Raw genomic sequence first — 27806 nt, forward strand, 5'->3', positions numbered from 1 at the left:
AGGAGGAGGTGTTAGCAATTCTGGAAAGTGTGAAAATAGATAAGTCTCCTGGGCCGGATGGGATTTATCCTAGGATTCACTGGGAAGCTATGGAGGAGATTGCTGATCCTTTGGCTTTGATCTTTATGTCGTCATCGTCTACAGGAATAGTGCCAGAATCTGGAGGATAGCAAATGTTGTCCCCTTGTTCAAGAAGGGGAGTAGAGACAACACCGGTAACTATAGACCAGTGGGCCTTACTTCTGTTGTGGGCAAAGTCTTGGAAAGGTTTATAAGAGATGGGATTTATAATCATCTAGAAAGGAATAATTTGATTAGGGATAGTCAACACGGTTTTGTGAAGGGTAGGTCATGCCTCACAAACCTTATTGAGTTCTTTGAGAAGGTGACCAAACAGGTGGACGAGGGTAAAGCAGTTGATGTGGTGTATGTGGATTTCTGTAAAACGTTTGATAAGGTTCCCCACGGTAGGCTATTGCAGAAAATACGGAGGCATGGGATTCAGGGTGATTTAGCAGTTTGGATCAGAAATTGGCTCGCTGTAAGAAGACAGGTGGTGTTTGATGGGAAATGTTCAGCCTGGAGTTCAGTTACTAGTGGTGTACCACAAGGATCTGTTTTGGGGCCACTGCTCTTTGTCAGTTTTATAAATGACCTGGAGGCGGGCGTAGAAGAGTGGGTGAGTAAATTTGGAGATGACCGTAAAGTCGGTGGAGTTGTGGACAGTGCGGAAAAATGTTGCAGGTTACAGATGGACATGGATAAGCTGCAGAGCTGAGAGGTGGCAAATGGAGTTTCATAGAATCATAGAATTTACAGTGCAGAAGGAGGCCATTCAGCCCATCGAGTCTGCACCTGCTCTTCGAAAGAGCACCTACCCAAGATCAACAACTCCACCCTATCCCCATAACCCAGTAACCCCACCCAACACTAAGGGCAATTTTGGACTCTAAGGGCAATTTATCATGGCCAATCCACCTAATGCAGAAAATTGTGAGGTGATTCATTTTGGAAGGAGTAAAAGGAATAGAGTGTACTGGGCTAATGGTAAGATCCTTGGTAGTGTGGATGAGCAGAGAGATCTCGGTGTCCATGTACATAGATCCCTGAAAGCTGGCACCCAGGTTGATAGGGTTGTTAAGAAGGCGTACGGTGTGTTAGCTTTTATTGGCAGAGGGATTGAGTTTCGGAGCCATGAGGTCATGTTGCAGCTGTACAAAGCTCTGGTGCGGCCGCATTTGGAGTATCGCGTGCAGTTCTGGTCGCGATACTCCAAGGAAGGATGTAGAAGCATTGGAAAGGGTGCAGAGGAGATTTACCAGGATGTTGCCTTGTATGGAGGGAAGATCTTATGAGGAAAGGCTGAGGGACTTGTGGCTGTTTTTGTTAGAGTGAAGACGGTTAAGAGGTGACTTAATTGAGGCATATAAGATGATCAGAGGATTAGATAGGGTGGACAGTGAGAGCCTTTTTCCTCGGATGGTGATGGCTAGCATGAGGGAGAATAGCTTTAAATTGAGGGGAGATAGATATCGGACAGATGTCAGAGGTAGGTTCTTTACTCGGAGAATAGTAAGGGCGTGCAATGCCATGACTGCAACAGTAGTGGACTCGCCAACATTAAGGGCATTTAAATGGTCATTGGATAAACATATGGATGATAAGGGAATAGTGCAGATGGGCTTCAGAGTGGTTTCACAGGTCGGCGCAACATCGAAGGCCGAAGGGCCTGTACTGCGCTGTAATGTTCTATGTTCTATTTAAAAACATTTTTAGAGTACACAATTAATTTTTCCAATCAATTTAGCATGGCCAATTTACCTAACCTGCATATCTTTGGGTTGTGGGGGTGAGATCCAAGCAGACTTGGATGAGAAGATAAACAGGCCCCTGCCTGTCCTCTCGGATATGTCCCTCAATAAAGATCCCCAAAAACTGATTAGCTGGCCATTGCCACATTGCTGTTGGTATGAGCTTGCTGTGCTCAAATAGGCTGCAGTGTTTAGTACGTTATAACATTGACTTCACTTCAAAAATAATTCATTCGCCATAAAGCGCTTTGGAATTTCTTGATGTTGGGAAAGGGCTATATTAATTCAGGTTTGTTTCTTAGGGAACCAGATTAGAACCGAATACAGTTTGGCCGTAATGAGTTCTTGTGATGAGAATGACAACCTGGGAGTGAGGCATTGCAGATCACATGCCACCATATAACTATACAATAGTGTGATTCATACCTTCAAGAATAATGGAAAATATTGAATACGGTGAATAAATAAGATCCAATTTCATAGAATCATAGAATTTACAGTGCAGAAGGAGGCTGCACCGGCCCTTGGAAAGAGCACCCCACCCAAGCCCACGTCTCCACCCTATCCCCATATCCCAGTAACCCCACCTGACCGTTTTGGACACCAAGGGCAATTTAGCATGGCCACTCCACCTAACTTGCAACATCATTGCAACATCATTGGACTGTGGGAGAAAACCGGAGCACCGAGAGAAAACCCACACAGACACAGGGAGTACGTGCAGACAGACTCCGCACCGATGGTAACCCAAGCCGGGAATCGAACCTGGGGACCTGGCGCTGTGAAGCAACAGTGCTAACCACTGTGCTACCGTGCCGCCAACTACATTCACTCTGACGCAGAAGTTGTACACTGAACTTTGTGCTGAAAGTGTATTTTCATTGATTGCAGTTTAATCAAAGTTTCAAAGCTTTGAGGTAATCAGTTTGTCTTTATGACAATGGATTGCAGTCATCAAATGCTGACCGATAATCGCAGATGAATAGAAGCGGGGAAAAAATTGCATGCTGCTTTTTCCTCTGCACATCTCTTTAAAAAAACACAGCAGGTTTATGTTTTTATTGAACCTCTATTGGGAAGCTTTTCTTCGACATAACACTGCGATAGTAACATCATAAACCCTAATGGCTCAGGATGGTTGTCCGTTGGCATGAACCATCCCATACCATTCCATTTATAAATCATTTATTATCTCAATTTATTTGATTTATGGGTGTAGTCGGAGACACCAATAAGATCCTTGATATTGGGAATGGAGTAACAATTGCAGTTGTCAACCAAGGAAATCGTAAACATTATTGTATTATCTTAACCGGCTTGGGGCTAGCATTGCGCATTCAGGAAACCCATTTCTGCCATAAACTGTGCTGGTTTAAGTGCAGGTGAACACATTTGCTAACTGGTTTAAATGCTTTGAGTATTAAGGATAACGTAGTTGTTACATTGCAGTCTTCCAATGCAGGCATAGTTCCAAATATAAATAGTCTTACACCTGAGCACTCAACTTCCATATTCATTGTCCATGATGCATTTGGTGGCGTCACCACCCTGCTTGTGCCCTGCTCTTGTGCCTTCATTAAGCATGTGCTAGATTCCTTCAATTGGCAGCATCTTTGGCTTTCCACTCCGATTTTATTGGCTCCAAATTTGAAGTATAGGGTAGATTGACAATCCAGTGTCACGAGGAGGGGGTGATGCACTGTTGAGTTGATGTCTTTTGGACGATATTTGTGAATTTTAAGGTTGAACGATGTTAAACTGAGGCCCTGCTCTGCCCGTCAGTTGCTGTATCCAAAGGGCATGGACTTTGCCTTGTCTTTTGGCCAACATTCTTCCCTGAACAACGCGATGAAATCTTGTTAACTGATCAACCAATTTTTGTTGATAACATCTTGTCATGCACAAATTGGCTGGAACTTTGATACTTTTAAGGTGGATGGGTTGAGGAAGGTTTATTGTTTCTTTGTTGGTCATTGCGGGGAGGGGAAGCCTGGTGGGGGATGGCTACCCTATTAGCAAACTGCTGTTCGTTAGTGAACGGGAGCAAGGTGGGGGGGAGGAGGGGCTGTGGCCTGCTGAACCTGTTTAGGCAGGTTTCAGCGTGCCTTGGACGTGTGAATGGTGGGGGGTGGGAACAGTGGTAAAAAGTTTTGGGTTAATAGGAAATGGCTGGGGGATTTCTGGGAAAGGGGTTGAGGGTCCTGAAAGTTGCCTTAGAACATAGAACAGTACAGCACAGAACAGGCCCTTCGGCCCTCAATGTAGTGCCGAGCCATGATCACCCTACTCAAACCCACGTATCCACCCTATACCCGTAACCCAACAACCCCCCCCCCTTAACCTTACTTTTATTAGGACACTACGGGCAATTTAGCATGGCCAATCCACCTAACCCGCACATCTTTGGACTGTGGGAGGAAACCGGAGCACCCGGAGGAAACCCACGCACACAGGGGGAGGACGTGCAGACTCCACACAGACAGTGACCCAGCCGGGAATCGAACCTGGGACCCTGGAGCTGTGAAGCATTTATGCTAACCACCATGCTACCCTGCTGCCTTGGAGACCGCTTACCAGAAGATCAGAGGCTGAATGCCTCTGATCAAAACAAACCTGTTGGACTTTAATCTGCTGCTGTAAGACACTTCAGTCAAGGGCATTGAACAATGCAGAATCGCTGAGCAGAAACTTATAGCCAAGTTACGCACACATGAGTACGGCCCCAACCGGGACCTTGGATTCATGTCGCATTACATTCACCCCACCCACCATCTGGCCTGGGCTTGCGAAAACCTACCAACTGTCCGGGCTTGAGACAATACACACCTCTTTAACCTGTGATTATCCCTCTCTCCAGTTGCCCGTCTGACCTGTGAAGACTTAATTACCTGCAACGACTCGCATTCAAAGTATAGTCTTGCTTCATTGACTTTGTCTATATATATTATATATATATATATATATATATATGTCTGTTTCTGGAACCCACCTCTTCATTCACCCTGAGGAAGGAGCTGTGCTCCGAAAGCTAGTGATTTGAAACAAACACGTTGGACTTTAGCCTGTTGTAAGACTTCTTACTGTGCTCACTCCAGTCCAACGCCGGCATCTCCACATCATGAAATATACTTTGACAGATATACACAGATTCGTATGGATAATCCAAGTTACAAAATCTATCTTCTACTCTAATGCTCACAGTCAGAACACTAATGTTCACAGTCAGAACACAATCTATGTAAACCAATAGGCAACCTGTGGTCAGGCACACCGCATTCTGAGAGCACGTGACGGATGTTCAAAACAACTTAGATTTCTCATCAATTCCCCTTAGGTGCTTGTCACACTGAGCCAGTGTTGGGCAACCTAGGCTCGTGAGTGGGCCACCTCAGTGGCTCTCCTTCATCTCAGGGGGCCGCAAGATTGAAATCGAACTTTGTTCACTAACCACGATCCCGTGAATAAGATTAAATATATTTAATACACACCGACTATTTCATAACGAGCTATAGAGAATGCTTAATTTATATAATAATAGAACTACCATAAAGTTCAAATAGTAAAAACAAAAATAAAAGACTTTGGTTGCAGTTTGCCCACCACTGCTGAGAGCCAACAGATCCCACTGGATCTCTGTCTTTCACATGTGGGTTTCAAATCTCACCTCTCAAAGAACATACCTTGAAATCTCCCAAATGACGCTTTCCCTTGGTTGTCTTCACCAAGGATCCACATCCAGGATTTCAACCTCCCCTCTTGATGTAGAGCCACTTGTACTATGAAATGAAAATCGCTTATTGTCACAAGTAGGCCTCAAATGAAGTTGCTGTGAAAAGCCCCTAGTCGCTACATTCCGGCGCCTGTTTGGGGAGGCTGTTACGGGAATCGAACCGTGCTGCTGGCCTGCCTTGGTCTGCTTTCAAAGCCAGTGATTTAGCCCAGTGTGCTAAACAGCACTCGAATGATAAGGTGCGAACTGTTTTAATTTAAAAAAGGAATTCAAAAGGTATTACTTGGTTTATTTGTCACAATCGTGACAAGTATATTCTAGATGTTGCACCTAAATCAATGTACACTTACAACTTATTGGTTGCTTACCCAATAAAACATGGTTGGTGAAAGTTGCAATTTATGAAATGGATATCGAAGTGCTTTTACTTTTAGGATATTCATATATTTGTTGGGAAGAAATTGCAAAATGTACTAATGAAATGTTTATGCTATATTTGTTTCTGTGAAGACACTGCTAGTTGAAAGTTTGTTCCAGGCATATGTCCATGTTTTTATCTCCTGAGACCAGGAAACAGTGCCGAGATTTTGTTTGGAATGTTGTGACTATTTATAATGTGACATTCACTTGTGGTGTTGCCAAATAACTAGCTGGAGGCTTTATCTGAACAGCACATATGTGGAATCATTCACCAATGGTACATCTCTGACACGCAACCACCCTCTCCCCATATCAATTTTTTAAGTGAGCTACTTAATTGAAGAATGTTCTGAGCTATGCATTGAGCTTTCAACAAGAGTGCATGACCCATTGTCCATGGCTGATTCTGGAAAAGCTTCATTTATGCACTGATTTGCAGCAACATACTCCTTGCAATCACTCTCCTCCAGCTGTCACTCCTTCACCCCGCGCCGCCAATCACCTAGTATTGCTGCACAATCTTTATCTTTGAAAACTTACCACTTATCATGCCGCTACCAGGGACCAAGCTGGAGAATATCTTTTATTTGTGTGTCAAAGTTGTTGTTTGTCTCCGTAGAGCTGCAAGTCAAATTTTCTACCTTGCTGGTTAAATGTTTACATTTCTTTTTAATTAGTTGCTTCCTATTCTATTCAATTACGGAAATGTGATGACTCGTGACAATAAGGCTTGCTTTTGTCATTTTTATTTCCTTAGTCACCTATCTGTTTCACTAGCCAATTGTTCTAATAATCTTCACCCCTATATTCTACCCAACGTACCCTAACACGCCTCTGGAACACCTCCAGTCACAGCACAACCATCGCTTGGTACAGTACAATCGCCCTTTTGAGGACTGAGTTCTGTGCCAAGCCAATAGAATACAACTCCAGCAAGTCACTGAGAAGCTCAGCCTCCACCACCATGCACGATGCAACATATTAGAGCATTTTTAAACATGCGGATGTTGAGATAACTGGGGTGGGAATAGGCTTGTATTGTGCATAAACAATGCATGGACCAGTTGGACCAAATGGTGCATTTCAGTGGTACATTCTGTGAAACAAAACCGTAGTATAATTCCTCAAATCGTCTGAACCCAGGTCCTGAAATTCCCGTTACCCAACCTCTGGCCTTTCTGCAACCCAAACTTCAAAGCTTCCTCACAACCCTTTGCTCTGACCTGCCTGTCACACTCATGCACACATCTCCCTACTTTCCAGCACTTGCCCAATTTGCTTGCAACCCCCATATAAATTATGACTCAGCCATGATTTTATTGAAGACAGCGAAGACTCTAGGAGCCGTGTAGCCGACACCTCCTGGTTCTTGTGTTTTAAATATTCAAGTGGGCATTTGTGTTCTTACACTGAGTTATAAGGACAACCGTAAAAACGTAACTGGCAAAACCCTGTCAGGGGGAGGGAAACCTGGATCCTTAAAAAAAATATATATTTGTTGAACATACCAACCTTAATCTCATTCTTCATCTTCTTTCCCAGGGTCGTCGAGCAGCAAGATTCCAAATCAAGCAACGCCAAAGAAAAATGGAGTAAAGAATGGACCAATGAAAAATAAAGACGATGAGTGTTTTGGGGATGGAGTTGAAGTGATTCTTGACACCGACTTTGACTTTGAAGGCAATCTAGCACTCTTTGACAAAGCAGCCGTGTTCGAAGAGATAGACACTTTTGAAAGGAGGAATGGAACACGGTCCCGAGGGACACCCAACGAGAAGCCAACAAGATATCGCCACGATGAGAACATTCTGGAGTCTGAGCCCATTGTCTACAGGCAAATCACGGTGCCCCAACATAGTGGCAAAGAATATTGCACTGGTGAGGCTTAACACCGTTTTAAAGCTGTTTAATTGAGAAAGGGAAGGAAAACCTTAAATGTAAGCAAATGTGGTTGGGAAATTGGTGCGTAAGTACCCCATTTACCTTGTTCTGAGATACTTTGAAATAGCCAAAGCAACATGTTTCTACTCAATTCTTGATACAAATATTTTAGATATGGTAATATGGACAGGCCCTGCCATAACATTTCTGAATTATTCATTAGGCCAACATTTGCAGGTACGAGTTGCTGAGGCTGCATTATTCATATCATACAGGTGGAATTCTTCACCCTCGCCTCGCTCATAATTACCCAGCTTGGAGGCTGGATTGGGTTGGTGGGGGAGAGGTGGCTGGGGGAAGGGTCTTCATGAATTTTTGCATTCTGTTTATTCCAGGTTGTTTGCTGTAGTTTTTTTCGTGAGGAATTCAAATTATGCAATTCTGTTCTACTGTTTGAACATCTGTGATACTATTGTGGGTTAACGTGGTCGTATTGTGTGGAAGAATCTTGCTACAGGACCCCCGTAACAATACAAAGAGCTGAGAAACCATTTTGTTGGAGGGAAATTAAAATCAAGCAGATTAAACAGGAAGGATTTTGGGACAAAGTTGATCTGTTAGTAGGTAGATTCTCAAGGTCTTAAAGCTTTGAACTTTATCTACATTAGGGAGCCAGTGATCAAGAAGACCACGAGAGTGGGGGAGAAGGTGAGCCACAATGACAGCTCCTATGAGTTTGTGTTCAGCTCCCAGAATTTGTGTTGGAAGCTGCTGAATCAGCTGTGTTAGGATCACAACTGCGGGTACAGGTCAAGTCTCCCCTATTTGAAAAGCTCTGAAATCTTGTTTCTAGTGAAAAATAGCATGGTGTTCACCCAAGATCCGCTAGCTGTGCAACATTTCACAACTCCCGAGTCTTCGGTGTTGGCTGTTCCTAGCTCTGTGTCTTATTCCTGTGGGCTGCCGGATGGGGAACCGCTTGCCCTCCACCACCACACACGCACACACACAGCCCCGACTGGCGACTTCAAGCACTGGTATTCCAAAATTTAAAACATTCCGGAATCCGAGACCCTCTTGGCCCCAACCATTCCGAATAAGGAATACTCAACCTGTACTTAGGGGCATAGCTGTCTATCACTCCCAAACCCCCGTCTCTGTTTCCAGGAAGCAGCAGAATTCAATTCAGCAGACATGACCGTGGCGTTCTTGCCATTGCCAGCCTTGTCTTTTATATTGTGACGTGACAGGGGTTTGCTTGTTTACTCAATGAACTCAATCACATGCTCGACAGTTCTTGCTGCTCTCCCCTTTTGAGAGAGAGTTGACTGGTGGTGGTTTAACTTGAGGGTCACCACACCTCGAGTCAGGGGGTGAGGTCGAGAGGTCATGAGCCTTCATGGATAACTTCAGCTGGTACGGGAATTGAAACCCCGCTGTTGACATCGCTCTGCATCACGAACCAGCCATCCGGCCAACTGGGCTAACCGACCGCGCGTAATGCTCATCTGGCATGTGGAGGATGGCGTTTGATAACACATTCCACCACACCAGGGGATCCGAACCGTAAGCAGCGGAGTAGAAATTGCTGCCAAGGCTGCTTTGCCCCTGCTGTCTTCGCCCAGCATCATTTTCCCACCTCTTAAATTATGGCTTCAAATGGACTAGATTTCCTTTTCAATGTGGTGGATTTGCAGCACTATTTGATATGACAATTGGTTTAGAAACAATGTACTGGAAAACGACACTGCTGCAAAACACCAGGTGCCTTGGGCCAGAAGAAAGATTGCAAACTATTTATAGAATTCTACTGAGAAATATTTCCCACATTTTTTTTTCTTGTGGCGTCTGGTTGCTGCCAGCACTACTTATAGCTCTGCGATTGACTATTTGGGTCTGCTTTCGACATGCTCATTATAGACAAAAAATGGAGATTATACAGCTGGTCATTGTTGGAATGTTTCCGTCCTGCGGTGAAATCCACAGAACAATAGTTACAGAATCGCAAGCTGTGAAATGTCCACGTCCATCCTGCCTTGCCGATACCAGCTTTCTTTAACTCCCCTTTGAAGCACTTAATTCAGGTTGCTGTGCCATCCAGTAACCGATGATAGTCGATATTCTCTCTCTCTCTCTCTCTCTCTCTCTCTTCTCTCCCCCCCCCCCCCCCCCCCCCCCCCCCCCGTCTGGTGATTGGGCCAGTTGTGGGGCTCCACCCATTTCCTCAACACTGCTGTGGGGGCGCTATATCATGCTGTGTATAAATGCAAGTTATTGACTGAGATGTAAAACATCAAAGGCTATGGAATGGACCTAAAGAATTCCTGAGCAGTATGATTTGGTACCATGCTATGTGCTGTGTTTACATTGAGCAGTTGAGAATCTCGTCAAGGACTTCAGTATACAATGCAAAGGCGATGCTCACTGTGCTACAGAAGCAGAACAATCCTGTGTGTTTAGAAATGCTTTGTACACAGTCTGTTGTTACTCTTGTTGGTGGGGTTTCATCCCAAGTGAGCGCCTATATGGCCATTTTCATCACCCCTCTTTGATCTACTTTTGCTTGGTGTGTACAAGGTGTACTACTCAGAGGAGTTTTACTTCAGGTGTGCCTCGAGGCTCCTACCTACCTCCCTCCCACTTCCCTTGTTTCAGGCAATTGCTGAACTTGTTTTGTCTGATCTTGTGATGCAAATGTTTCATCCATGAGTTTATTAAGGGAAGGGCTGTACTTTTTTGCAGGGAGGAATGATAGATTTTCTTGCAAGTACTGGGAGCTGCCCTGTTGACTGCAATGAGAAGGGTTTGGCTGCTTTATTTAAATAGGGAGTTGACTGAGAACATTTTTAACCCCCTCTTCTAAAGGGTGCTTCAGTTATTTTTTAATCTCGCTTATCTGTATTTTGCTGTCCAGCTGAATGACGCACGCTATGCAACTGTTGCTGCCTCGTGCAATGCATTCAGCCATTTGCCTTCAATGTGATTCTACATTCAAACCCTTTCACCTCGTCTCTCCCTTCACCCTTTCCTCTCTGCCTTTTCTTGCCTAATTGCCATGACTTGCCCGCTTCCCAGTACTAAGCATATATGAGAGACCCAACAGATAATTTTAATTAGTATTCATTATTGTCACAAGTAGGCTTACATTACCACTGCAATGACGTTGCTGTGAAAAGGCCCTAGTCACCACATTCCGGCGCCTGTTTTACACAGAGGGAGAATTCAGAATATCCAAATCACCTACAAGCATGTCTTTCGGGACTTGTGGGAGGAAACTGGTGCACCTGGAGGAAACCCACGCAGACACTGGGAGAGTGCAGACTCCCCAAAGGCAGTGACCCAATCCGGGAATCGAACCCGGGACCCTGGTGCTGTGAAGCAGCAACGCTAACCACTGTGCTCCCGTGCTGCCAACTCCAGGAGGTTAATAGCAGCTGGATCATGCTGGTGGTGGGTGGCAAAGGCACCAGCATAGAGAGGGTTAAGAATGAATTTCAGAAGTGTTTTTAAGTTAAACTACCATGTCGAGAAGGCTTGCCCCCAAGCTCCATTTAGTATGGAGATAGGACCTGGGAGTTGGCCAAGATAAGTAGGCAACAGCACCACCTACTTTGGAGACAAAGTAATGCAGGCCTCCAGGTAAGTAAAAGCAATTCAAAGAAGCAACAAATTTGGAGATGGTGTGACAGGTAGGAAAGAAACTGGGAGAAAAAAAGTAAATGCATGCAGACACCAAGGGCAATTAGGGATGGACAACAAATACTTGACTTGCTAAAAATATATCCCTTGAAAGAATATATAAAACGAAGGGCTGCATGGTGGCGCATTGGGTTAGCCCTGCTGACTCAGGGCGCCGAGGTTCCAGGTTCGATCCATCTCTGGGTCACTGTCCGCGTCGAGTTTGCACATTCTCCCTGTGTTTGCGGGGGGTTCGCCCCCACAACCCAAAGATGTGCAGGGTAGGTGGATTGGCCATGCTAAATTGCCCCTTAATTGGAAAAAATGAATTGGATACTCTAAATTTATTTTAAAAAAAACAAGTATTTAATTATAATACGGTATATAAAAAACACATTCTGAAGATTTCTAACAATAACATGTTCCTAGGAACAGTCTTGTTCCTTTTGGGGCTCAGGTGGGTGTATGGAGTTAAAGCGCAGGTCAGCAGTGATCTCATTAAATGATCTAATTGAACAGGCTCCAGGCGCTAAATAACCTATCTGCTGTTCCCGTGTAACAGTTTAAGTCCTGTCAATGCAGCATAGAAATTGTAGCGATAAGCAATAGTTCATCCCAAAAGGCCATCAAGGTTTGAGATCGGTAAAGTTTTACTCTCTGGGAGCAAAATAGGTAATTGGGTTTCATGTATTGATGTGCAGGAATCTTTTCTGGCTTGATTTGGAGCCAATTTGGGAAGTTGTCTTTCCTAGATTTATTGTCTTTCTGGAGTTTGACTTCTGTTAATCAATTTCCATGGGGCAGCTTGGTGGCGCAGTGGTTAGCATTGCTGCCTCACGGCGCCAAGGACCCGGCTTCAATCCCGGCCCCGGGTCACTGTACACCTGGAGATTGCACATTCTTCCCTGCGTCTGCGTGGGTCTCGCCCCACAATCCAAAGGGATGTGCAGGGTGGGTGAATTGGCCACGCGAAGTTGCCGCTTAATTGGGGGGGGGGAAAGAATTGGGTAATCTAAGTTTATTTTTTTTAAAAATCAATTTCCGCACGCTGTTTTGAACATGCCTTTTTTTCTCTCCTCCTCCTCTGTCAGAATTAAGATTGGTCGTAAAACCCGTTTGCTGGCTTTGAGTTTTTCCAATTCTGTCGAGCTGGAACTGATCATTGTCCATGGAATCATTTTGAAGTTTTCTGTCTCTAAAAGCAAATATTTAAGACTTTTCAGGCCTATCCGTATAAAGTCCGACTTGAATTGAATTGAAGTTCAGTAGTGCCAGTGAACTCTGAAATGTCCTCTTTACATGCGTTATGTGGCCCCCCCAAAAGCTACTTTTTGTGCGCTGGTTACTCAGTGAGCTTGTAATTTAATATGCAGAAAGCACTTGCTGCCAAAAGTCGATGGGAACAAATACCTTTTTCACACAGCTAACTTGAACATTTGGCAGCCAGTAATCTCTAGATTTGTAAAGTAAACCTCTGTGCTAAGAAGTAATTAATTAAACATCTGAGGTTTGACATATCTGCATTCAGGGGCAAAAAGGAATTAACTTTCTGCTGAAACTTTATCCCTGAAAAAATCTGGTAGCGATGCCTGGATTTGTTTTCCCTCACCTAGTTTACCATAGAAATCCGAGTGATTAAATACTGATCTAATATCTACAACAATCGGTGAAATAATCAATTGCATGTGGGTAGTTCTGTCTTGTTAGCAACAGTATAATGAGCACCAGATGCTGCCTATCTGACATTGTGTGCGCTAAACCATGCTTGTGGTTGACTAAGATTCACAGTTGTGTTTTCCAGTCCTGTCACTTATAATTTATTGCAGTCCACCATAACTTCACAATAGTGTTGGCAGGTCTAATGTCACGAATCCCTTGATAATTTTGTTGCTAAATCAGATCGCAGTAGCATTAAATTTTTGTCCGAGTATAATATTGTTGCTTCATAATTTGGCGTGTTGTTTTAGTTTCTGCTCAGGACATCCCCTGGTTACAAGGAAATTGAGTTTTCTTTTCCACTTAAACCTCTGTAACAATATTCATTAGCAGGGCAGAGTTTCCGACATTAATTTGGTCATCTGCTGAACTGTGGATTCAAATTTGGCTTCCTCTGCTGAGAGTTCCTGAACTGTGTCCTAAGGCTTTGCAGATTTCTTTTTGGCTTTGTAATTAAACTCTCTGCATCCGAATGTATGAGCATTCAATCTACCTGTCTAAAATTTCTTTACCTTTATCTTAAGGCGGGTGCTAACCTATTTATATACTAAATCGGTTAACGCCCGCTGTTTTTAAAAAAAACTGGACAAAGTGGTGGTGGGTTGGGGGGGCTGGCAAGGTGGTTTATAGGAAATGTACAATGTGGATAGGTGGGTTCTATGGACCAGCGGGTGTCTCCTCCTCCTGTGCCACTGTTGCTGTGCTACTGTTGCTAAGTGTACGCTAACAGTTGAGCCGCCAAATTTCAAGGCATTTGTAACCCGAGAGTGAGTAATTCTAGATATCCTTGAAGGCATCAAACCTTCTTTTCAGATTTCCCATACCATATTCAAGTAGCTAAAGGAGGTGTAATCTGTTTCTCTGTGCCGAAAGCCCTGCACTCATTAAATTTATGATTAGTGGCAGAGAATGCCTGTAATATAGCGGTTTGTATTTATTGTGAAAAATGGCATTTCCCGTAAACTGATTTCAGTGCACATTATTTCAGCATAAATGAGGTCCTATGAGCGTGGCTCTTTGCTGTCTGGGTAGGCTGCTGCATCTCAAACTCTTAATGGGGATGTGCATCGCCACCAGCATGTAATTTATATAGTGCAGTTAAAGTTAACATCCCAAGAGGTTTCACAGGAGTGCTATAAAAACTAAATAAGCCACTGAGCCACATACGAGATGCGGTATCAAGGCCTTGACTCCCGCCAGCGCTGCTCGAGGCTTGTTGTAGCAAGTGAATCTCTTGACACTTCTTAACCCTTCCTTCCTGTAAAATATCATATGCTATTGCTGTCGAACCTGCAGCGTGAAAGGACCTTGCAGTATTTTCAAAGCATAATTCAATTAGTGGTCCCTGCCGTTCATTAGGACCCTCAATGAATATCTGCCACCAGCAAAACAGAATAGTCAGTAAGGCAAACCTGCAAACACAGCGGTGTGTGTGTGTGCAGAATTACACAAATTTCAGTACATTACGTTTTCGAATATAGCTGAAGGTAATGGACTTAGAGCGTAGTTATCCACTGATTCACAAAAGGCCCAGTTTGAGCAATTTTAATTATTCTTTGCAGTATGTGCACTATTGAGTTTCGATGCTATACTGTCTTCCCCAATGTGCAATTAAACCCTCGAGGTTTTCAGGAAAATGTCAGTAAAACTGCTTCCAGAGTGGGGTCCACCTTAATGAAAGTGTGAAGACTGTTTTAGCTCAATCTCTGGCTCCTGTCCTTTGAGGTGCTGCTTTGCGAGTGCAACCTCATTGAATTCAGTTGAGTGCTGTATTGAATATTTTAACGAAATCCATCTCATTAACATCATCTTTCACAACCCCAAATAATAATTATTTTTTAAAAATAAGTAAAATGGGGATTTGCCATCAGCAAACCTCCCCATATCTTGCATTGTCCTCTTTCACCTAATACCCCTGTGCTTGCTGACTTCCCTGGTTTACAACCCAGCAAAATCCACAGAACTGTTCCAGTGCAAAAGGAGGCCATTTGGTTCATTGTCTCTGCACTAGCTCTCCAAATGAATGTTATGATTTATTGCCATTCCTCTGCCTTTTTCCCCTGCACATTGTTCCTATTCTAATAATCATCTAATATCCTCTTCAATGCCTCAATCGTACCTGTCTCTCACACCTCAAGGCCGTCCTTTCCAGATCCAACTCACTCGCTGTGTGAAAAGTTTTTTCTCTCGACGCGTTTGCCTTTTTTGAAAATCACTTTAATTCTGTACCCTCTCGATCGCAATCCTTTTATGTGCGGGAATGATTTTCCCCATCTACTCTGTTCGACTCCCTCATGATTTTGAACACCTCTCTCAAATCTCCTCTCAGCCACACCTTTTTTCCAAGGAGAACAGTCCCAGCCCCTCTAATCTATCCTCTGAACTGAAGTTTCTCATCCGTGGATCTTCTCATCTGTGGAATCATCCTATAGGACATCCGTCCTATAGTGTGGCGCCCAGAACTGTGCACAATATTCTGGAGGCAGGTTAGCTCAGGTGGCTGGACGGCTGGTTCATGATGTGGAGAAAGCCAACAGTGTGGGTTCAAATTTTGTACCAGCTGAGGTTATTCGTGAAGGCCCCATCTTTTCAACCGTGCCCCCTCAACTGTGGTGTAGGGGTGTGCAGGTTAAATCACGATGTGGAGTTGCCGCCGTTGGATTGGGGTGAGCACAGTAAGAAGTCTTACAACACCAGGTTAAGGTCCAACAGGTTTGTTTCAAACACTAGCTTTTGGAGCACTGTTCCTTCCTCAGGTGAATCACCACCAACCAGCTCTCAAAAGGGAGGGCAACCTACGGCTCTCTGGGACTGTGGCAACATTTCAATTTTACACTATTCCAGCTGAGGTGTAGCTTGGATAAGTTCAGCATAACCTCCTTGTTCTTGTACTCTCTGCCCCTATTAATGAGAAGCATTGCTATGGGAGAAGTAGCTCCAGTTTATGGGGCACTGGCATCTGTACTGGGGAGAGTGGGGGGGTGTGCAGTTGGGCCGATCTACATCTTAACCATGCTGGAACCAGTGTTCTCGTGAGCCCCATAACTAGGGAAGTAGAGAAAGCTTTGAACTAAACAATATGGGTGAGGAGCTTTGCTTAGGCTGGTGTAGCAAATCAAGGGATAGAGGTGCAACACATGAACAAAATAGTAACATGGGAAATGAACATAGAATTGCAAGAAGGGCCAGAGAAAGAAAACCAAGACTACACCAACAGTCAAGACTGGATACTACAAAAATAAAGAGACAAAGTGAGAGGCTCTATTTGTACGTAGCATTCATAACAAAGTAAATTAATTGATGAGACACACTGAAATAAATAATCTGATAGCCATTACAGAGATGTGGCTACAGAGTGACAAAGATAGGGTCCTGAATATTGATTGGTACATAACATTCAAGAAGAATAGGAAGCTCGGTAAAGGTGGAAGGGTAGCACTATTAATCAAAGGTGGCTTTGGTGCAATAGTTGGAGATTACTTTGGTTCGGGTGATCAGTATGTAGAATCGATTTGTGCGGAAATAAGCAATATTAGGGAAAAGAAGTAATTAGTGGGAGTGGTCTATAGGCCCCCCGAACAGTAACCACAATGTAGGACAAAGTATACAAAAAGGAATATTGGGTGCTTGTGATAATCATGTCTATTGCAAAAGGACTGGAGTATAAAAGTAGAAAAGTATTATTACAATTGTATAATGTGTTGCTGAGATCACACTTGGAGTATTGTGTCCAGTTTTGGTCTCCGTATTTGAGGAAGGATGTGGTGGCATTGGAGGCAGTTCCAGAGGAGGTTCACCAGATTGATTCCAGGGATGAAATGTGTTATGGGCCAGGGTTTAGAGAACCCCCAAGTGTATCATGGGGAGCACACGCCCCACTCTACAGGTGTGGTACAGCAGAAATGGAAAAGTATTTTTTTAAAGCAAAACAATGTTTATTCTATGAACTCAAGTTAACCTTTTTAAAACATACAGTGAACATCTTAGCTACCATCAATTCAAATACAACCCCCAAAGAATACAACACTAAGTAATAGATAGATAGATAGATAGAACAGTACAGCACAGAACAGGCCCTTCGGCCCTCAATGTTGTGCCGAGCCATGATCACCCTACTCAACCCACGTATCCACCCTATACCCGTCACCCAACAACCCCCCCCCCCCTTAACCTTACTTTTATTAGGACACTACGGGCAATTTAGCATGGCCAATCCACCTAACCCGCACATCTTTGGACTTTCCTTTGAGCTTTCCTTTTAACATCAATAAGACTTAAAACAAAATCTTTAACAGAAGCACCTCAGGTTAAACTTCACTACTGAGAACAGTTACCACGTTGAAATCAGCAAATGGACATTCATAAGCTTGCAGAGATTCACACACATCCTGCTGTGATTGCAGCTTCTCCAAAACTAAAATGAAACCAAACCCACCCTGCAGCAAAAAGCCGAAAACAAAAGTGAAAAGCTGACACAGCCCAGCACCACCCACTCTCTGACATCACTGCAGTAATAAACACCCATTTCTTAAACGTACTCTCGTATGACAAAGGGTTGACTTATGAGGAGAGATTAAACCATTTGGGCTTATACTCGGAGTTTAGAAGCTTGAGAGGGGATCTGATCGAGGTAAATAAGATACTAAAACGGATTGATAAAATAAACGAAGACCAAATGTTCCCCCTTGTAGGGCAATCTAGAACGCGAGATCACGGATATATATTGAGAGGTGGTAGATTTAGAACTGAGACGAGGGACTAATATGGGCAGCATTGTAGCACAGTGGTTAGCACTGTGGTTTCAATGCTCCAGGGTCCCAGGTTCGATTCTCGGCTGGGTCACTGTCTGTGCGGAGTCTGCACGTTCTCCCTGTGGGTCTGCGTGGGTTTCCTCTGGGTGAGACATGCTGTTAGGTAATTTGGACATTCTGAATTCTCCTCCCGTGTACCCGAGCAGGTGCCGGAGTGTGGTGACTTGTGGCTTTTGACAGTAACTTCATTGCAATGTAAGTCTGCTTGTGACAATAAAGATTATTATTATTATTACTTCTTGCAGAGGGTGGTTAATTTGTGGAACTCGCTGCCCCATAGTGCGGTGGAAACCCTTATAGAGTACCCAATTTTTTTTCCAATTAAGGGGCAATTGAGTATGGCCAATCCGCCTACCCTGCACTTCTTTGGGTTGTGGGGGTGAGACCTGTGCAGACACGGGGCAAATGTGTAAATTCCAATGCTAACCATTGCACCACTGTGCCACCCCTAGTGAGGTTGTATCTGTGTCATTAAATGGTTTCAAGAAGGAGATAGATATACTTCTGATTAGAAACGGGCTAAAGGGATAAGGGGAACAGACAGGGAGGTGGATTTGAGACCAGGAAGAGATCAGCCATGATCTGATTGAATGGCGGAGCAGGATCGAAGGGCTGAATTGCCTACTTCTGCTCCTATGTTCGTATTAATGGAGCCCAGGATACTATATTCTTGATTAACTGCTCGCTCCACCATTCCTGCTACCTTCAATGATCAATGCTTAAATACACCCAAGTCCCTCTGCTGCTGCACCCCTTTAATAATTGGACCACTTATTTTATATTGTCTGCCCATGTTCTTCATACCAAAATGCATCATCTCAGTTCTCTGTATTGAACTTCATTTGCCACCTCTCTGTCCACTCCACCAACTTGTCAATGTCCGTTTGAAGTTCTGCATTGTCCTCTTCACAGTTTATAATGCTCCCAAGTTTCAAAATTGACCCCTGCGCACCAAGATCTCTCTCTCTCTCTCTCTCTCTCATTCCTTCCTAAATCTCTCCATCTCTTTACCCCTCTCCCCTGTAAGATGCTACTTAAGACTTACACTCTGATCAAACTTTGATCATCTGTGTTTCTTTGGCTCAGTGTTGAATTATTTCATAATGCTCCTGAAAAGTCATTTGGGGTGTCTTACTATATGGAAGGCACTATGTAAATGCAGGTTGTTGGGATTGCCAGTAGCTGCTCAGTTAAAAGACATGTTTTGAAATGCATAACTGAACCTGTGAGGTTTTTGTACAGTTTATATTTGCTCCGAGAACAGTGTTATAAATGTGCTCACCAGAGTCCGAGTAATTTGATTGTTTAAGAATACAAAGAATTAAAAGGGTTGGAACTGCGTCGTCATCCTAAGTGTCTCTTAAGTTACAGAATGCCTTGTGAAGGTAAAATGGATATCTGCACAAGAGGTTTATAGAACCTTAAGTAAAAGATTAATCCGCTTGGAGTTAAGTCAGTCTGAACTCTCAAGTTTATTATGTTGATTACTGTGTACAGAGTAGACCAACTTGGAGTGGTACTTAGCCCTGTAATAAAGAACTTGATCTCTTAAGAATGTACATCAAGTCAGCAGACCACAGCAACTGATACACGTGGTATAAGTATTATTTTATTTGCATGCTTAATGGCGCCAGACTGCTGTTAATCCACGTGTGTATCATTTTGTCCTTCTATCCGACAACAATGCACGCTGTTTATCCATTTCTCGCTATTGGCCACAGACCACTTTTCTTTCCCACTTCTTCCCAATCCCAGCCAAATTCGAAATGGGTTGATTTTTAATAACGGCCATGTGGGTTAAATTTTTTTTTTAAATGATGATCTTGGTGAATGTTTTTAACTATTCATTTTTTGTTGTAAGGTAGTAAATTTGGCCTGCTTGTGAAATTGGCATATCTTCACTTCAGCGAAGGGTTTGCTTCAGGAGCATTGTTTACATTTCAGATGTTACATTGTGGGATAAATCTGATATCTGTCCAAGGCTGATGTCTGGCTTAAATTGTAAACCTGCTGGTCTAGGTATTTGAATTTTGGTTTTCTGCCTCTTTTGCACTAGAGAAGGCAGCGTTTCTCTTTCATCTATTTCTCAATATGGCCATCGTGAGCAATCGTGGTCTAATGGCATATTATAGACCATGGTCAGCTATTCTGAATGCATGCCTGGCAATGTTGCTGTTAGGTTAACTAAGCTTTGAACTATCTACAGTATAAATAAACGTCTATTGATATAATTTGCTCAAACAGACCAGATAGCGCTCCTCTTAGTTTGGTATTGTGTTGAATAGAAAACACTGTTGTTACCCTGGGGACTGAAACCACTTGACTTTTTTATGGGCTCTGCTAATTTGAAGGAACAATTTACTGTTTATATGGCATCTCTTTGCCTGCTGGGCATCTCTAAATGCTTCACATCTAATAGATTGCTTTTGAAATGTAGCCACTGTTGTATTTTTAAGTAAGCGGAGCAGCCTGTTTGCGCATTGCGAGTTCTCCCAAAAAGAAAATGTAGTGAATGTTCATCCGGCTTATTTGTTGGGTGCTGTAGGTTAAGTGAGCAATGTTCACCAAGTCAAAAAAGAAGTCCTCCTTCCTCGTTCGAATAGAGATGGACTAAACACTAAACTAAACACAATGTCTCTTGATTACGTTCTCCCCAGGGAACCTTTATATAAACAAAGTTCCATGAGCCCTACTTCAGGTAAACCATATACATGGATGGAATCAGCAATGATTTCATTTTTACGAAGCTTTAATTGCACCTCTGTAGCTAAAGTGTCTGCTGGTCTTGTTTACTAAGATTTAAAAAAAACGTTATTATAACAGGCATGCAAACAGTAACCCAGGCGTTTAATCCTTACTACACCAAATACATATGTGTATCTGAAATTCCTACATTCATCACAACAGTTTGGTCGTGAAATGTACAGAGACCTTCCAATACATGCAGCACTGTCATGCCGTTGGACTGACAAGTTAGCATCTTTGACAGCACAATTTGATAAACCTTCCTTAATTTTTCAGATCAGAAATTTGAATTACTACTCCGAGTTCAAGGTTAGATTACAGCTCAACTCCGTGACACTAGATTTCCTTTTGGTGACACTTTTTGTTTTAGAAATCATCTTGTCAGATTACTCCAACTACATTTTAACTTGAATGTTGTTGAACAGAGAGGTGTGTTGCCAAAGATTTCAAGACAAATACAGGATGAAAGGCTTCGTCAACATGATGAGCATTATTCAAGTTCTACACTGCGCAGTGGCATCTTAAGTTATTTGCAGCATGACAATCAGAGGAAAAGATGAAATGTGCACCACAAAACAATGAATTTTTTGATTCCTCCTTAAAAGTGTTTGCATCCTTGCATTGTAACGTTAAAAGTTACAATGCTGTTTTGCTAGCAAGCTGACTTCAAGGACTTGCGGCCACTTTTTTTTGGGAAAGAACCCCTGTTGACCACGCCTGAAGACATTTCAGAGTCAACCACTGTGTTGGATCTGGAGTCACATGTTGGCCAAACAAGACAAGGATGGCAGATGTGGAAATCCTCAATCTATGATTTTCTTACCTAAAAGGAGATTAGTGAACCAGATGGGTTTTTGCGGCAATCAACAGCGGTTTCATGATCGTCTTTAGACTTGTAATTACAGATTTGTATTGAATTCAAAACCCACCACCTGCCGTGGCAGGATTCAAACTCTGGTCCCCAGAGCATTACTCGGGGCCTCTGAATTACTAGCTTGTTACAATACATCAAAGTCAGTGTCTCCCTCATTAGCTATCGTTACCATTGTTTTGTGAACAAACCATTATATGGCCACTGAGAGGCACGGTAGCACAGTGGTATGCACTTTTGCTTCACTGCTCCAGGGTCCCAGGTTCAATTCCCGGCTTGGGTCACTGTCTGTTGGGAGTCTGCACATTCTCGCCGTGTCTGCGTGGGTTTCTTTCCAGGTGCTCCAGTTTCCTCCCACAGTCCACAGATAGATTGACCGTGCTAAATTGTCCTTTGTGTCCAAAAAGGTTAGGTGAGGTTACTGCATTGCGGGGATAGGGTGAACGTGTGGGCTTGGGTGGAGTGCTCTTTCCGGGGGCCGGTTTGGACTCAATGGGCCGAGTGGCCTCCTTCTGCACTCTAAATTCTATGATTGAATTGTAGATATTAAAAAAATAAGTTTTGTTTGACTATGCCAGTCTATTCAGTTTCATTTAATAAAACAGAGGAAGTAAATTAATGAGCTAGCGCCAAAGTTGTTCTGAGAAATGGTTGCCGAGCTTCAGACACGTGCAGTGTAGAGTATATCCAGAGGGAAACTTGGCTCTCAAAGTGGGTGAGTGTCTTCTAGTTGCTCAGTTCAAACTTGATGGTATAAATAATGTTGGAAATCACTGGTTGGCTTGTTTGCAGTTTTCAGACGCATAGTATAAATTTGGAAGCAGAAGTGTTTGGCAAAGGGACATCAGGACTTCTAAACTATTTCAGATGTGGACAGCGCTCCGTGGTTCATCAAAGCAGTGTGTTTTTCAATTGAGCATTTTGAAATCGTGCTATGGGGAACTTTAGCTCGAGGATTACTTTTAAACTTGGAGGGTTCCATATAGTGGCTTCATTGATAGAGGAAGACTAGAGACGGCAAAATAGGTTGCATTGAGTATGAGGCAAATACACAGTGCACAATATTGGCCAATGGAAGTTGTGTGAGTGGAAAGCCAGCATTCCACTGGCAAGCTATTTTTTTGTTAGATGTCCTTCTGTAAGCTTGTCATTTATAACCTTTAATTTTCCATTACTAGAACTTTCGTCTTCAGGTACTGTACCTAATTGGTCTTGTGCTGTGCTATAATTAAAACTCTCCGTTTGAGCAATTGAAATGCCAAACCTGAATTACCAGAGTTCACTTGAATTCATGTTTTTTTTTCCCATGGATCTAAGTTGACAATTGCTTTAGTCCCAACGAATACTTGTTCAACACTGCACTTGCACATTTGCCCTTCTTTCCTGTAATAGTATAGTCATAGGGATTTGGGCAAAATGAGATTGAGGCTGAAATTTTGCCCACTGCATTTTCTCCATTACTTTTTCAATGAACTGTAGTGAGCATGAGCTAATTTGACTTCTGGTGCAATTTCTAATCCTCACTTGGAGAGCCAGTGCATACAATTTGTCTGAATCGCCATCTCCCGCACCATGACAATTCTGCGATTTTATATGGAACTGTGAAAATATGCTCAATTCAATTTTGCCGCTCCAAATTTAGCTGAGGAAAGACAACCCACCCAATATTAAGAAATGCTGACTGTTATAATTAAATGGCCATTTGAGTGACTTGTTAGGAGATGAAGCAGGAGCACTGTATTTAGGGGCTGGTATTTTGCAGGTGGACTGCAAAGCGACGGTGATCACTGCTGACCGTGAAGAAAACTGCCCACATAGAAGATCTGGCACCATTTTCCGACATTACCTGGATTCTGACGTCCAGCAGCAGCCAGGCCATCAAATCACATTGATTAGCACTGTTGCTTCACAGCATCAGGGTCCTAGGTTTGATTTCCAGCTAGGATCACTGTCTATGTGGAGTCTGCACGTTCTCCCTGTATCAGGGTGGGTTTCCTCCGGTTTTCTCCCACGAGCCCTGAAAGATGCGCTTGTTAGGTGAATTGGACATTCTGAATTCTCCATCTGTGTACCCGAACAGGCGCCGGAATGTGGCAACTAGGGGATTTTCACATTAACTTCATTTCAATGCTAATGTAAACCTACTTTTGACAATAAAGATTATTATTAATTATTATTACATTTAATAATTCATTTGGACAGCAAACCAGGAAATAAAAACCACTGATTATCCTTTGTTTTTTAATTATGCAAAATAAGGATTGGGAAATGCACATGCAATTTCTATTTTTTAATTTTGAGTACCGAATTCTTTTCTTTTCAAGTAAGGGTCAATTTAGCATGGCCAATTCACCTACCTGCACATCTTTTTGGGTTGTGGGGGGAGACCCACGTAGACGCGGGTAGAATGTGCGAACGCCACACGGACAGTGATCTGGGGCTGGGATCGAACCCGGGTCCTCGGCATCGTGAGGCAGCAGTGTTAAATGCACATGCGATAAAAGCAGAAAAAGAAAATATTTTTTAAATGTGGATTTTTATCATAATAGAATAATTTGATATCTTTCAAATATAAAATTAGTTTTTCAGAGCTAATGAGGTTATTCAGGAGTAATTATGGTAATTACGCTATTAGAAACCCAGTTACACATCATTTAACAAGGTGTAGCTTTTTCAAGGCTTCTTACAGTGCGATTAATAATGTAAAACTGGAAGTTCATGTCAAGCCAAATGATTCAAGAAGATTTCTGTCTGCGGGAATTTCAACAGCGTACCCCATTGAGAAACATGGAATAATTGGCAGCACATTTAACTTTGCATGTGTGAACTCCAGAAGTTTCCCATTCCTACCAGATTGGACAATGGTTTCTAAAATTGCGTTTTCCAAACTTCACTATCCTGTGATGTCTTTCTGTACGTGAGGAGTACTATAAGGATTGTAAATTGTAACATGGGCCTTCAGTCCTCTTTATAAATCGGAAGGCAGTAACTGATGGAGTAGGGGGAAAGTTGCTCTTTTATCGTTTCTTTGGTTGGATTAAGTATTTTGTATTTGAATGCCAGAGTAACTATAAACCTATCAGCAAAAATAAAAGTGCAATTTCCTATGATGAGCCATGCCAGTATCTGTAGTGGAATCACACTAACATTTTTTAGTCATGGGCTACTTATTACATTGGCCAGAATCAGCTTGCGGTATTTGGAATTCTTCCAATATGGCACATTATTTTTCTATTGATCAGCCTAATTTATCATTTCTTGTCTGTGCGTTTCGTCGTTTTAAGTTGCATTTTGCCATCCTATCATTCCAAAACAAATGTTATGCCTTGGCTGGTGACACGACAAATTAATAATCAAACTCAAAAGGTTACAATCGTAAAATCCAGCATTGGATTATATAATACTGTTAGCTTTGCGTTTTCGCATCAAAATGCAGAGTGATTAAAAGAGAAAACACCGCAAATGCATGTGATAAACTTTAATGTCTTTTTGATAAATTGGTTAACCTCCAATATTTTTTATTACCCATTTACTCCCACTTCCCTGTCCCTTGCCTCCTTGTTGTCTTAATGCATCATCTAAGGAATCCATAGAGTTCCTCCAGTGCAGAAGGAGGCCATTCAGCCCATCGGGTCTACACTGATCCTCCGAAAGAGACCTCGACATAGGCCCACCCGCCCTATCCCTGTAACTCCACCTAACCTGCACCTCTTTGGACTGTGGGAGGAAACCCACGCAGACACGGGGCGAATGTGCAAACTCCACGTAGACAGTTACTCCAGGCCTGAATTGAACCCGGGTGCCTGGTGCTGTGAAGCAGCAGTGCTAACCACTGTGCTACTGTGCTGCCCCAGTATCATCTCATGCATGGTTTCAAAAGTGCCGGTCACCACCTCACACCTGGCCTAAATGGGCAGCACGGTAGCATAGTGGTTAGCACAAATGCTTCACAGCTCCAGGGTCCCAGGTTCGAATCACAAACCTGAAACTCATTGGCATTAAGTTTTGTTCTGTAGTCCAGCTAACTTTGAAACCAGGCACAAGGCCTGCACTGCCTCCCAAGCTATGAGAAACTAACTTAAATTGCCGGGTCATTTGTATATGCTGCTGTACCACGTCGAGCCATCCAAGCAGTTTATACTTTATTATAGGCTGATGTGATTAATTAGCCTTGTGATGGAAAATCAAATGAAATGCCTTTCAGTGATGAGAAAACTTTACTGCACTAATCCAGTTGTAGTTAGTATTGGCTTCAATTCAAGTAAATTTCCTTCATTGAGGTGGAGTGTTACTGTTATGTGCACACTGTGGTATGACCTTGATTCTTTTCCTTTTATAGTTTATCACACTTGCAGTTTTAGGGTTGTGCTGCAAGTCTACCGATAACCTCTCGGGGCAGGTTACACATCGCGTGTGTACTTGACGGGAAGTTGGCTTGGCAGCCAATACCTCCATCCAGACAGACTGTTCAGTATCAATTAGAGCAAAGTGCATTGTTTCTCTGTTTCCTTTTGGTTAAATTGTACAGACTCTTGCCCTGTTTACCAGACACAATTTGTGGTGCATCACGCACATTTGGGCCTCCGTACAAATTACAGTGCGTGCCTCTGTCTAATTCATATTTACAGAAATAATATGAAGCTAATTGCCAGTTCACGTTTCCCCATATGCTTACCTGTGCTGGACAAGAGAGTGGGAAAAGGTGAGCATTTGTGTCGCATCTTTCACATCCTCAGGATGTCCAAAAGTGCCTCACAACCAATCGGTTACTTTGTGAAGTGTGGTAATTGGCAATTAACTGTACACTGCAATTGGGTAAACATTTCCTCAGCACTGCAAATTATTGACAGAAGACTGCATTATAGTTTTTCTAACTTTTTTGGGGGGAGTGTAACATTTAATGCCCTTATAATGGCCTCGAAATTAGTTCTCAAGTCCTACAATGGTGCTATCCTGTAACCTGTCCCGTGTCTTTTTGTGGTGCAGTGGCCCTAACATGTATGCACATGAGTATGAATCCTGGCATTGTGTAGAAATTGTTATTCATCCTGCTTGTTTCAAGTGGGTGAAGCAATTATGTAAACCTCAATGGTTAACCCTTTTAAAAACACTTTTAAGAACGCTTTGCCGTTCTTCCCCATCTGTGTACATGTGTGAGGCGCTTGTTAACATGAGGCACGAAAAATGGCTCCGCCTGGTGACTGCTGTAACAACAACATGTACAAAATTAACCATGTGCTTGCTGCAGAGACAGTCGGGGCTTTCATCTGGAATGGATATCTCCTTGTGGGATGTTCATTCCGAATTTGAGCTGGACTTTGGGCGACGGCATCCTTTTTCCTCCGCCCACCATCCCCACACGTCAAGTGGCACCAATCATTTCAATGACGCCTAACAGGTGAAATGAAATGAAAATTGCTTATTGTCACGAGTAGGCTTCAATTAAGTTACTGTGAAAAGCCCCTAGTCGTCACATCCCGGCGCCTGTTTGGGGAGGCTGGTACGGGAATTGAACCGTGCTGCTGGCCTGCTTTGGTCTGCTTTAAAAGCCAGCGATTTAGCCCAGTGTGCTAAACTCCAGCTGCTGCTCCAGAGCTGCTTTGTTCATTCATGTAAAGCAGTGCTGTTCCATCCTCAATAGCATTGATTTGATTTATTTATTATTGTCTCATGTATTGGTATACAGTGAAAAGTATTGTTTCTTGCATGCTGTACAAATAATGCATACCGTACATAGGGAAGGCAGGAGAGACTGCAGAATATAATGTTACAGTTATAGCAAGGTGTAGAGAAAAGATCAACTGAATACGAGGTAGGTCCGTTCAAATGTCTGATGGCAGTAGGGAAGAAGCTGTTCTTGAGTTGGTTGGTACGTGACCTCAAACTTTGGTATATTATTCCTGATGGAAGAAAGTGGAAGAGAGTATGTCCAGGGTGCGTAGGCTACTTAATTATGTTGGCTGCCATTCCGAGGCAGCGGGAATTGTAGACAGAGTCGATGGATGGGAGGCTGGTTTGCGTGATGGATTGGGCTACATTCAGATCTTTTGTAATTTCCTGCGGTCTTGGGCAGAGCAGGATCCATACCAGGCTGTGATACAACCAGAAAGAATGCTTTCTGTGGTGCATCTGTAGAAGTTGGT

General features: G+C 43.1%; 1 protein-coding gene across 2 annotated transcripts in view; it reads left to right on the forward strand.

Moving 5' to 3' along the window:
* edc3 (enhancer of mRNA decapping 3 homolog (S. cerevisiae)) overlaps positions 1 to 27806 on the forward strand; it is a 106421-nt gene that overhangs the window by 35903 nt on the left and 42712 nt on the right. For both annotated transcript variants that reach the window (XM_038784088.1, XM_038784089.1), the window contains one exon: positions 7504 to 7839. In XM_038784088.1, the coding sequence (XP_038640016.1) occupies positions 7504 to 7839 (336 nt within the window). The remainder of the gene's footprint in view (positions 1 to 7503; positions 7840 to 27806) is intronic.

Source organism: Scyliorhinus canicula, chromosome 24 (assembly GCF_902713615.1).
Source record: "Scyliorhinus canicula chromosome 24, sScyCan1.1, whole genome shotgun sequence".
In the NCBI taxonomy this organism is placed as follows: Eukaryota; Metazoa; Chordata; class Chondrichthyes; order Carcharhiniformes; family Scyliorhinidae; genus Scyliorhinus; species Scyliorhinus canicula.